Source organism: Dryas octopetala, chromosome 6 (genome assembly GCF_963921425.1).
Source record: "Dryas octopetala chromosome 6, drDryOcto1.1, whole genome shotgun sequence".
NCBI classification, from domain to species: Eukaryota; Viridiplantae; Streptophyta; class Magnoliopsida; order Rosales; family Rosaceae; genus Dryas; species Dryas octopetala.
In genome coordinates, this window is record NC_141371.1 from 16,839,470 (window position 1) to 16,853,102 (window position 13,633).

The window sequence follows — 13,633 nt, forward strand, 5'->3', positions numbered from 1 at the left end:
AGGTGGGTTTTGAGGTTCGGGTTTATGGAATCCGGATTTGGTTCAATCCAATTCAATTCAATATTGTTCTAATCTGAGGTTAGGAGCCTGATTTCAGTGTCTAGGGTTTGTTCGCGCTCTAAAAACCTTCTACAGATTGTCTGTTTCAGTAACACACTATTGTCGTCTCTTCCTCTTTCATGGACCTAGCAGAACCTCCAGCTCCTCCTCCTCCTCCTCCTCCTCCGGTACTCTCTTTCTCTCTCTCTCTCTCTCTCTCTCTCCATATATATATATATGTGTGTTTATATTATATAATTCGATTGAATTTGTATGCGAATCTAATAATTTGAGAGTTAAATAGTTTTTGGAGGTCAACTGCCAGAGCTCAGGCATGAAAAGGCGCTTCGCATTGGGCACAGAGGCAGGTTTTGCACTCTCACTGATAAACAAGAAATTGGGTAGGGAAGACCCACTTGCTCTGCACATTGAAGCCGTCAAAGAAGGTGAGGAGCCCATCGTTTTTGGACCCAGCTCGGTTCTCGTTGATTATGGCAATGGCTGGAGGTTACAGACTGTTACCCAAATGGCGTTTTCTGGTAATTGAATGTTTATTAGTTGAAATCAATTTATTAATTGGCAAAAAAAAAAAAGAGAATGTTTATTAATTGAAATCAATTTATTTTTTCTATTGGTATGGTTAAAAATTATTGAATTGTGGGTTGTAACTTGTAAGAGCATTTGTTTTTGTTCAAGTATAGGGGTTGGAGGTGCAGAATTTGTAGGGATTGGAGGTGGAGAAGAAGTTGTCAGGCCAATGTCATTGCCGCTTCCTGACATAACGGTAAGATTTTCTTAATGTGCTTATTTATATATTTGTTTGTCTTGTTTATGTTTGTGTAGGTTAACTGGGTTAAGAATATTGTTTGAGATCCAAACTATAGATGAGTTCGAATGGGAAATTTGTTTAGACTGATTCTCTGAAAATGTTCTCTTACCAAGAAAGAAGATGAAAATTTAATAATAACGGATTTGGTGGTTTTTGTTATCATGTTGGTGAATTCATCATATTTTCTTAATTGGCTCGTGAAGCCAGTGATGACATTTGTGGAACTTTATAGGTCGCAAGTAGATTCTCTGAAAATGTTCTCTTACCAAGAAAGAAAATGAAAATTTAATAATAACGGATTTGGTGGTTTTTGTTATCATGTTGGTGAATTCATCATATTTTCTTAATTGACTCGTGAAGACTGTGATGACATTTGTGGAACTTTATAGGTCGCAAGTAGATTTTTGACAGAATCTTTAGCATTTCATAGGAAGAACATGGGTGTAAAACCAAGACTAGATATATTCCCTTGAATAGTTTTCATGGGTCCTATTTGGAAGTGCAATTTCCACGGCTAATTAGGAAGGAAGATATTAAAGTGATCATAAAAAATATCACAAGGACCCGTCCTGGTGATAAAATCCACCTGTCTCCAAAGGTTAGTCTTGACTCTTGACTTCAATCCCAGCGGTGTCCTTTAGGTTACATGGCAAAAGTAAGTAAATAAATAAAAGAAAGGAGATGCCGTGTGAAAATTCTTTTATGGAGCATATATGACAGTACGGAATTGTCATTTAGATGGTCTAAGAAAATGCTTGGAAATATGGGATGTAAAAAAAATAATAATAAATACTTAGAAGCATCTTAAAAGTTCATATTTAAGAGCAAATTTTAAATGCAAGAACTGAATTCACACAAGAAAATTCCATTACCTATGGGAACATCATATTCATTTCCCAGCAATCATCTATGAGGAGGAAAACGTTACGTGTGGAAAGAAGATAGCTAGCTAGCTATATGATGGGAAATTTGGGTCATATACAAGTCAGGAATAAGCTTAGGTATGATAAGGTGGCTGCTCCAAGTACTAAGCATTTCTTTGAAGATATTACCTATTGCTCTGCTCCATATGTTAAATGACTCTTAACACTTTTAGCGTTAGTTTTTAATTTACTAAATTCCCCACTACCATTCCACTCAATTCTCTAGAGTTTCCAAGAGGGCAGATAGCCTTATAATGGTTTAATCATTGCTTTGTGTATGCTTGCTATTATATTTGCTGCAATATTTTGATATGCCATGTCACAATAAGGAAGCCTAATCTCTCATATGTGGGGAATGATAAGTTTGTGCTTGTGAGTCCTGGTTGTCATGTTAAGTCCTTATTGTTACGTAGCTAAGTTGAGCAATTAGGTTTTAACTTTGAGAGTCCAAAATTCCATCCATGACGTGTTCACCTTATACCCTCCTAGGACTCATGTTAACATGCACTTGGATTCGGGGTGCGATTTTCTCGTTTTATTGCTCAATGATGGGGTGCGCTTGCAATTTTGATGGTGATTTGTTTCTCAAAGCAAAAGGCCAACCCAACAAATTGATTCAACTAAAGTTATCATAACCACAATATGTGAAAACAAAATCCGTTTAAAATTGCACAAAAACACATCAACCATAGAAAACAAAAAAAAAATTGAACATCACTTGCAAAAATAACAAAACAAAAACTATCCACAAAAAAATCGAAGGAAAAAAACACAGCAACTATACAAAACCAGTAGAAATAGACTAGAAACCCCAAAATCCATTTCTGGAACCTAATATTCAAAGACCCATATGAAAAAAATGAGAACCACCATGATAATTTGAGCAAAAAATCACCACCAAAATCAAAGACCCACCCCAAAACTGAGCAATAAACCCGAAATTCACACCCCAAATTGATGAAAACAGCGAAAATTGAGCGAAGAAGACTGACCCAGAAAAAGAACCCCTAAAAAACAAAAACTCATGTATATCCATTCCTAAGAAGGTTGAGTTGCTCACACAATGGTTGTCTTCGACAGTGAGGAGGTAGAATCCGGTTAGATAAAGACTCAAATGGAGAGGAATTCCATGGCAGGCAACCCACACGCGTTTGAGGACTGAAGAAGAATGAACAGTAGCGACATGTGTAATTTTGTTTTTACCCACATCTTTACACGTGTTATTTTCCAACCATTCAGATCTTTAAACTTCATCCAACGGTCCATAAAGTTTGTCCGCAATTTTCTGAAAAGTTCAAATGTCCTCTCTAAAGAAAGACTATATATATATATTTGGTAATGTTCTCTTTCCAGACAATCTGGCAACATAAGCATGATCCGTGATACATATATATAGGCCCCTTCTATTGAGGGATCCCTCATTTAAGGGTAAATAAGGGATCTCTTATAAGGGCCACTCCACATTGTGTTTTGATGATCGGAACCGTCAACATTTTAGGTCTCCTTTGAAGGATCATTCTTGTAAAAAATTAGCTAAATCGGAATCATTTACGCATTTGATTTAATGTTCATCATTTCAAGTGCTTATTGAAAATAATTTGTTCGTCTATGTATTTGATCAAAGTTAGATAGTCTAATGGTTTTTTATTTGTCTAATTTTTTGCAAAGATAATCTTTGAATAGAGACCTAAAGGAAGGGAGAACAATGTATTTGGCAAGCTGGGAGTTAGTTTCGCAACCAAAGAAAAAAGGGGGTTTGGGCTTAGGTAATTTGGTGGCAAAAAATAGAGCTTTACTTGGCAAGTGGTTATGGCGTTTTCCTTTGGAAAATGAATCTTTGTGGCATGCCGTGATCAGGAGTAAATACGGTCTTCATGAAAACGGCAGGGATGCAAAAGAAGTTGTGAGGGGATCAAGTCGAAGCCCTTGGAGAGATATTAGCCAAGGGTTGAGCAGTTTTTTAGAAGCTGCAAGTTATCAGTGGGAAATGGGGTGACTATCAGGTTTTGGGAGGACTGCTGGGCGGGGCTGGAGACCTTTAATTTTCTTTACCCTAGGCTGTATAATTTGTCAGATAAGCATGGGGTTACGATAGCAGGGATGGCGGAGGGTGTGAATTCTTCATTAAATTGGAACTTGGGTTTTAGGAGAAACTTAAATGATGCAGAAGGCGAGGAGTTTGTTTCATTACTCTCAGTATTAGAAAGAGTTCATATTTCAATGACTAGATCTGATTCAAGGGTATGGAGGTTGGATTCTAACGGCATGTTCTCCACAAGGTCGTTTTTTGGTTACTTATGTGAAGTTGGAATTGGCACCCCGTTTCTCCCTGCTGGTTTGATTTGGGAAGCAAAGGTTCCTTTAAAAGTTAAAGTTTTGGCTTGGCTAGTGGCTCATGCAAAGGTAAACACTTGTGATAATATTCAGAGGAGAAACCCAATGGTGTGCCTTCTGCCGAATTGGTGTGTGTTCTGTAAGGAAAAGGGTGAGAGTGTCAACCACACATTCCTTCATTGTTCTGTGGTATCATCATTATGGTCCAAATTGTTCAAGGAAGCAGGGTCTTGGTGGGAAATGCCAGAGGGGTGCTGTTCTTTGCTAAGTGATCAGTCAAGGGGTTTTGGTGGGGAAAAGAGGGCTAAAGTGCTTTGGAGCTGCAGAGTATTAGCCATTTTTTGGGTTATCTGGATGGAGAGAAATAAAGAATTTTTGAAGATTACAAAAGGGTAGAAGTGGAAGAATTGTGGGAGTTAGTTTCTTATTGGTCATCCTTTTAGGCCTCTGTGTCTAGTGCTTTTAGGGGAGTGCCTTTGTTTACAATACTTTTTGACTGGAAGTCGGTAATTAGGTAGTTTCGGATTGAGTTGTTTGGTCAAGGACCTCAAGGTTGAGTTTTGAGGGCTGTTTTTTTTTTTTTTTTTTTTTTTTTTGGTATTGTACCAAGTTAATGGACTCCTTGTCCATTGGTTGTACAGTGTTGTGAGCTCTCTTTAATAAAGTTTCTTTCTTTTCAAAAAAAAAAAATAGAGACCTAAAACATAGATGGTTCGGATCGTGGAAATACTATATGGAGTGGGCTCTATAATGGATCTCTTAAATAAAATTATTTTAGGGATCCCTCAATGGAAGGGGCCTATATTTATATATATAGGCTCCTTCCGTTGACTTATAACTCATCTTAAACATGATGAGGTATGGCTTGTGGGACCTACTCCACATTGTAATTCAATTATCAAAGACGTTTATTTTTTAAGTCTATATTACAAGGATCATTTTTGCAAAAAATTAGATAAATCGGAAATCGTTTAACCATTTGATTAAAGGGCCATCATTTCAAGTATTAATGGAATTCGCATATTCGTTTATTTATTCTATTACAATTAGATGTCTTAGTGGTTTCCGATTCATCTAATTTTTTGCAAGAATGATTCTTGTATATAGACTTAAAAAATAGACGGCTTCGATCATCAAATTATAATGTGAAGTGGGTCCCACAAGCTATGCATCATCATGTTTAAGATGAGGTATATCTCAACTGAAGGAGCCTCTCTCTCTCTCTATGTATATATATATATATACATGCTCTTTCTATTGAGGTATACCTCAACTTATTTATGTTGAGGTATACTATATTGGGGCCCACACGAGTCGTTTTGTGTCGATCCGAATCGTTCAATTTTTACATCTTCATTGATAGATCATACTTGCAAAAAATTAGCCAAATCAGAAATCATTTGCCTATCCAATTTTGATCAAATAAATGGACGAACCAAATATTTTCGATAAAACCGTTCATTTGTTGATCAAAGTTAGATAGGCAAATGATTTCTAATTTGGCTAATTTTTTGTAAGAATGATCTATCAATAAAGATGATCCTTGCAAACGGTTCGGATCGACACAAAACGACTCGTGTCGGCCCCAATAGAATATACCTCAACATAAATAAATTGAAGTATACCTCAATAGGAGCCTGTAAATATATATATGGTAATGTTCTATTTCCAGACAATCTGGCAACATAAGCATGACCATTGATTAGTTTTATTCTTTTCACTAGATTAGTCCTTCTAGGCTTTGGGTAGAATATGATTTATTTTTTCAATTTCAGAACTGCCAAAGAAATTTCAATATCTTATTATTTTTCTTAGTTTTTTTCTTATTTTTATTTATAAGAAATGCAATTTTATTAATAAAGAAAATGATACAACTACGATGAACAAAATGTCCATCAAATCACGGTTAACATCATCAATCAAAAGATTCAAGACCCAAAATACATGCATATCAAAGCTCCCCCGAATCAAGAAGAATAACACCAAAACGAATGTTCGTAGAATGTTTAGATAAAGACGTCCAAAGTGAATCCAACCCCCTCCTCTTTGCTCTCATAACACCTCTTATTCACCAACGAAGGTTTGGTTTGAAAGGTCAGGCCCATGGTTTGCTCCCGTGTGGTCTGGGGTTCAAATCCCCTCAAGGTACCTACCTAGCTATTTGCTAGAGTTTCCTGCCTCCTAAAGATTGTAGGGTTCGGTAGGAGGCCCCAGTTTTAAGCATGGGTCCACGAAGTGGGTTGTGGGGGATTTCTTGGTATCAAAAAAATAACACCTCTTAATCCTTTCCGACCAAACATTCCATATGAGAGCCAAAATTGCATACCTTCAAAGAGTCACTACCTTCTTGTTATTTACCCCTTGTAAACCTTCAAAATTGCAATCCTTCATGTTAATTTTCATCCCCAACACTACCCCTAATCATTCAATCAACTTGCATACTGCTCTCCCTGTCCACTACAAAACCCTCAATCAAATTACGCTCGCTAGCCCTTCAATTCACGACATCGAAAAAAAGTGTAAAAAGGAACGGGGAAATGGATCACCCACCCCCTAAAAACCTCCAAACTTCCTTGTTGACCTACCATTTATAATGACTGTAGAATTCACTGGACTGAAACAACCGCTAGTCCACATCCTGCACCATCTATCAAAACCCTTCCTATCCAAGACATTGTCTTGAAATTTCCAATCCATTATTTTACATATTATATACATCTTATTTTCAATGTTGTTTAAACCTTGAATCATTTCTAGTTAGCACAGTTTCAAGTCCTTGTATTTCGAGGATGTCGGTTGACTGACATTCAACTTATTCATGAAATTCTAGAAAATTTAAGCTTTGACAACAAAAAAGGTTTCAAATTTAACTCATCAATCATCTATCCTAACCTCCACAAGCTTGGATTCATGTCACTGCATAAAAAATCAAATTGGTGTTTTATGGGTTAACTTGAAACCCTCACAATCATAATGGACAGTTTTTCCCAGTACTGTCAACCCAACCTAATCTCACACTGTGCTTCCGAATGGGTAGGAAATAGTTAAGAAGGATGTGATGTGTGTTTCATGAATTTTTTAATGGGGCTTGGGGATGATACATGCAATAATTCAAATTATATCTGTTTGGTTCCTAAAATGATTCAATTGTTGAGCGTTAAGGATTTCAGACCAATCAGTTTGGTAACTATGCTCTACAAGATGTTAGAAAAGGTGTTATCATTGAGATTGAGAGAGTTATTAACCGATACTATTTCAGCTTTGCAACAGGTGTTTATTAAAGGTAGAAAAAATTTGGGCTTGGTTAGACTTTCTGACAATATATCAGATTTGAGAAGTTGGAGGTTGGAATCTTTAGGATCATTTTATATGAAGTCTTATTTTATATTTTTGGGAGATAGGGCTGCAGTTCCAGATTTCCAACCAGCAGAGCTGATGTGGAAAGCTAAATCTCCTCCCAAGGTGAAGGTTCTAGCTTGGACTGTGGTACATGCAAGGGTTAACACGTGTGTTCTGCTTCAGAGGAGAAGACTGAAATGGTCTATCCCCTCATTGGTATTAAGAGGATTGGGGAAAGTGCCAACCATGTTTCTGTGCACTGGCCAATAGCCCTCAGATTATGGCTGCATATGTTTAGGGAGGCTGGGGTGAGCTGGGTGATGCCAGTAGGATTATGTGCTTTATTGAGTGAAAAACATTTGATGTTCGGGGATTGGAAATAGGCTAAAATTCTTTGGGGTTGGACTGTGTTGGCTGTATTATGGGTCATATGGGATGGAGAGGAATAGGAGAATATTTGAAGGCTGCTTAGGGGTTGGAGTGAAGGAACTTTGGGATAAACGCAAGTTTTGGGCTTCGTTATGGCCGTCGGTCCAGTTGCTTCATGGGCTTATCCTTTTCTACCATTCTTACATATTGGAAGGCAATTGTAAGTTAGGGGCTTCTACTTGGTTACATATGTTAGGTCTTAGGAGTTCTGTTGTAGTGTAGCTTCGTAGTGTATCTGTTCTTGTCCACAGCCTTGTATTTTTGAAGTTTTTAATAAAAAAACTTTATTTTGGATTTGGTGTTAGTGGTGAAAAATTTTGTATGAACAAAAAAGATGGGATAGTCTGTAATATGTATTCTTTACAATCTGGCTCATATGAGGAACTTAATACTAGAGACAAACATAATCAAGGGTTGGATTTACCTATAGAGTCATTGATTTTACAATCGTGTTAAATCCAAACATAAAATGTGTTGTCTCTCACTTGTCCCCGCATGTTAAGTCCCTCATATGAGCCAGACTGGTATTCTTTAAAAGGCATACAACCATATGAATTGGAGATTCCTAGACCATGTCTTGGGTAGGAAGGTTTTGTCTGGCGATGGAGCATTTCAGTCATTGTATATGGTAGGCCAAGGGGGAAGTTTGGAGCTTCTAGTGGGTTCATTGTCCTGGTTCCGTTTACTCTTGTCAATGTCCTAAGTAGATTGTTAGGAAGGGCTAGTGAACATAATGTGATCGAAGGTTTTGTCGTGGGCAGGGAGAGCACATAGGCGTCTGACGATCTCACCTACAGTTTATAGCTGATTCTATTTTCTTCACTTCAGGGGAGAGGGAGACAGATTGGTCAAGATTATTGAACTTGCTCAAGTGAGTTCCGCAAAAAAATACCATTATGCAAGAATACTCTCAAAGAAACAACTCCAAAATTAAACTGAAAATGAATAGTTTGCAAAACATGTTCATATGCACTTCTAACCACCTAATATGTCTAAAATTTAGGTCTTGAAATCACTCTTACCTTCCTACACATGTCAGATAAGCTGGTCAAACTTATAGGCTTTGATATGCATAAATTACTTCGTTTGTGTTCATCAGTACTTGACACCTTCATGGAGCTGAGTAGACTTCACCAAATTGACACAATCAAGCTAAGAACGCCAGTTTTGATAGGAAAATGCCATCATAGAAACATAGACTTAAACAGAAAATTGAAATACTCTCAACTGTTTCTCTAAAGTTTAAATAATCATCTATAATCATGGCTATTTTCTTCAATTAAACATAATACTAAGAACACAAGTTTGGATAGGAAAATGCCAACACAGAAACATAGACTTAAAAGAAGATTGAATCATTCTCGCCTGATTCTCTGAAGTTGAAATAACCACATATAATAATGGCTATATTCTTCAATTAGACATATATCACCTTTCAAGATTTCAATATACGTTTACATTTTTTTTAAGTCCATACCATTGATAATTTCAACAATGTATTATATATCCTATCTCTTCCATTACTATTATACTTCTGCTAGCTTGCCACATTAGTTGGCCCAAGCAAGCATACTCACATTCATTCCATTTTAGACTTAAATGACACTTGACTTGTACTTCAACACCAAGTCATTTGACTTTCTAGACCTATGACCTGCTGCAATTGAAGAAGTATATCTATTGATGTAGAATTAAGTAATGCACTAAGAGTATTCTTTTAGGGGGTGAGCTGGTCTTTTCTAAGAATGAGTGCTTGTTTTTTGTTATATTTTTCTTACTTGCATTGTTAATCAATTTAGCTTATATTAATTTATATTAATAATTTTCTGTAGCGTTCTGACAACCTACATGTCGCAAAGAGGATGCCGAAACCAGCTATCAATTTTATGTACATGGGAAAAATAGCATTAGCTTTCATTCTGATTTTTGTACTTGGTGCAATTTTCACGTTGGCTCTTGAGAACCTTCCTAGACTGATAAAATTTTTCAATCCATCTATGTAATTTTTTAAATTATTCTTTGAAAACTGTCAAAGATAATTTTCACCTTGTGCCAATGTTTATGTGTACTGCCCAACATTAAGTTGATGTATTCAGAAAATATGGTCTATATTGCATTAATCCATCCAAAAATAAGAATGAAATTTCAAGAGTGTTGAATTTTGGTTGATCATGTTCACTTAAAGGGTGATTATGTTGATACCTACCATTTTACTCAATATACCCCTCATAATAATGGGCCAAATTACATTTGTAGTCCCTATAGTTTGGGTTAGGTTTCACTAAGATCCATTTAGTTTCAACTGTATCAATTTTGCTCGTAAAGTTTCCCAATGGTTGCAATTTGAGAATACAAACCCATCATCTTCAATTTTGCCCCCTTCTAACTATACATCTATACCCACCAATCTACCACATATCCATCATCTTCTTCAAAACTCACTCTAAGAAAAAAAATAAAATTAGCAAAACCTCACATTGGTCTAGGAAAAACAAATGGATGCTCAAATCGTTCCTTGGGAGTTGATATATGGGTTCATTATTTTTCCGGTTTGAGTGAGTAGTTTTGGATTTGAGCGAGCTTTTTATTGTTTGGAAAAGTTGCAGTTTGTGCTTCATTCTTCGTTCAATAGTCTAGAACCGAACGACTTAGGAATGTTCAATAGATGGCCACCGAACAACCATGCAATGTTCAGAAGAACACCCCCGAACGAGCGTTGGTAAGCTAACACTGAACCTTTTGAATATGTTTGGTATGCATTCACCGAACGCATTTGAAATGTTTAGTGGATCACTCTTGAATCCAAATTGTAAAAAAATTTCAAAATGTTTTTTTTCTTGTAGACAACTACTGAACACTGAGATGTTTGGTGGTTGTTTACCGAACAATCTCTCTTCATTTGGTTGTTTACCACCTTTTAACACAAATTTTATATTTTTTCAGCAGCAAGAAGGCGATGCTTCTACCCAAGGCAACGAAGTTGGAACATCAGTATTTGTTGTAGACTATACTAAGGAATTCACAACTGATGAGGTAACCATCCTTAAAAAGTGGTTTATGGCTTATAAGTTCTATAAGTTGGATCGGAAATAATATATATTTTATGTGCAGATATTCAAGAGTAAAGATGAATTGGTTAAGTGGACCCGTGTGCAAGGCAGGAAGAACGGTTTGGTGGTTATCATTAGGAGGTCTGATGGAGGAGGGCTCGGTAATAAGAGACCCCGAATAAAATTTGGTTGTGAGAGACATGGCCTGTATAAATCGAAAAAGTCTGATACAAATGACCAAGAGTCTGATGCAAATGGCCAAGAGGGAAAACGCCGGAGGAGCACTGGTACGAAGAAGTGTGGATGCCCCTTCATACTGAAGGGTACAAACATTGGTGGTGACCAGTGGAAGTTGGAGGTAATATGTGGAGTGCATAATCATCCTGCCGCAATGCATCTTGAAAGGCATTCTTACGCGGGACGGTTATCTGAAGAGGAGAATGCATTGTTGGTGGATATGTCCAAGAGTTTGGTGAAACCCAAGGACATACTGCATACAATCAAACAAAGAGATGCACTCAATGTAACGACGATGAAGCATATTTACAATGCTAGACAACGGAATAGAGTGAAAGAGCAGGTTGGGAGATCAGAGATGCAAATATTGTTAAGTAAGTTAGAGGAGCATAAGTATGTTGAGTGGCATAGGAGTTATGGTGCCAATAATATTGTGTCAGACTTATTTTGGGCTCACCCTGCTAGTGTTGATGTCTTGCGTTCATTTCCACATATATTGATCATAGATTGCACGTATAAGACTAATAGATGTCGTTTTCCACTTTTAGAGATGGTGGGGGTGACATCCACTAACATGACCTTCTCTGCTGCTTTTGTCTGCCTTGATGCTGAGAAGGAAGACAATTACACATGGGCTTTGAGTAGATTGAAGTATGTATTGAATGATGATTCTTTTCCTAGTGTGATTGTCACGGATTGTGACTTAGCACTCATGAATGCCATCCACAATGTGTTTCCCAGTGCCCGCCATTTATTGTGTAGATGGCATATTAGTAGGGCTGTGTTGGCGAGGTGCAAGAATGTGTTTGGGAGGAAGGATATATGTGATAATTTTATAATGGGGTGGAATATGTTAGTCTGTTCGGAGACAGAGGATGAGTACCAGAGAAATCTGAAAGGGCTTGAATCTAATTTCAGTACATATCCGGAGGCACTTGACTATGTGAAGGACACATGGTTGAACCAGTACAAGGAGAGGTTCGTGGCTGCATGGACAGACACTTGTATGCATTTTGGTAACACCACCTCGAATAGGTAATGTCTCTTTTATAGGTACCTTACCTACTACCCCAATTGATTCTTTGTATTTCATTCCATACTTATTTTGATGAACAGGGTGGAAAGTCAACGTGAAAAGCTGAAGAGACAACTTGGCGCTAGCCAAGTTAGCTTTCAGACATCGTGGCCCAATATTCACGCCTTGCTAGAGTTGCAGATCACAGACATCAAGACATCATATGAGAAGAGTCTGGGATTTGTCCAACACTTCTTGAAGCATGAAGAGCTAAGGAAGTTGAGGGGGTTTGTGTCTATAACGGCCCTGAATATGATCGTGCGTGAGTTAGAGAGAGTGGATTCAGTCGGAGTGGATGCCTTTGCTTGTCGCTGCAACATCCGTCGCACCCATGGGTTGCCATGTGCTCATGAGATAGCTGAGTATAGGCATATTAGTCAGCCTATTCCACTTGATGTCGTCCATCCTCATTGGAGGAAATTAGATTTGTTGGATACCCCACTTATTCTTAATGCACCGTGTAAAGATATTGAATGTTATAATAATGTATGACTAATTGAGGACATTGGAACTGAAAAGAAAACCCTTCGTATCCAAGACATTGTCAAGAAATTTCCATTCCATTATTACACATTGTATATACATCTTATTTTTACTGTGGTTTTTACCTAGAATATTTTCTACTTAAGGTTGAGTGGAGGAACTTTGCCTTCAAGGAGATATCCTTTCCTACCATTGTTTTAGATCGGGAGGCAGCTGGAAGTTAGTGGCTTCTGTAGATAAGTTAGGAGCTCTCTGTTGCAATGTAGCTCTATAGTGTATCTGCATGTTCTTGCTCTACTGCTCACATTCATTTCATTGTAGACTGTAGAGGTAGATTACATGACTTTTGACTTGTACTTCAACACTAAGTCAATTGACTTTCTAGACCTTATACCTGCTCCAATCTAATTAATTACTGATCATGTTCATTAACTAGACTGATTACAACTGCTTCAATATGATTATGTGGTACGTTTCTATCTTTTCATCTACTGTTGCAGTTCTGCAGATGGGGAACAATTTATTTGTGATGCTGATGAGTGAAACTTGTGCTTTGGATAGTGGGATGAGTTGATTATGATCTAGAAACATTTTTCTTTTTTAGTTTCTGATTGAAGAAAAGAAATCTAAGATGTACAGTGGTGAAAAAGTTGCTTTATCACCTCCATTTTTATTCCCATACCATACTCATCCTATCACCACCACTTTTCTCATTCTTTAATTTCCTATATATATATAATATATTTTTTGATGTACCATTAAGTAATTCATAATCTTTTTTTGGGTGTGAGCTTGGCCTTTTCTAAGATTGAGTGTTCTTTTTTCTCACATTGTCAATTATTTTAGCTTTATTAATTAATATTGATAATTTTTTTATTTTTCTTAGCGTTCTCAC

General features: G+C 37.1%; 1 protein-coding gene across 2 annotated transcripts; it reads left to right on the forward strand.

The window, feature by feature from the left end:
* LOC147282876 (maltase-glucoamylase, intestinal protein) lies at window positions 1–13,129 on the forward strand. Of its 2 annotated transcripts, XM_086248897.1 has the most exons (6): window positions 1–227; window positions 344–578; window positions 741–823; window positions 10,837–10,926; window positions 11,005–12,215; window positions 12,297–13,129. In XM_086248897.1, exons 1-6 carry the CDS (start codon window positions 180–182, stop codon window positions 12,745–12,747), a joined length of 2,118 nt encoding a protein of 705 aa, XP_086105023.1. In that variant the 5' UTR covers window positions 1–179; the 3' UTR covers window positions 12,748–13,129. The 2 variants fall into 2 exon arrangements, with proteins under 2 accessions (XP_086105023.1, XP_086105024.1); XM_086248898.1 differs by lacking the exons at window positions 10,837–10,926; window positions 11,005–12,215; window positions 12,297–13,129 and adding an exon at window positions 9,726–10,595.
* The last annotated feature ends 504 nt before the right edge of the window (window positions 13,130–13,633 follow it).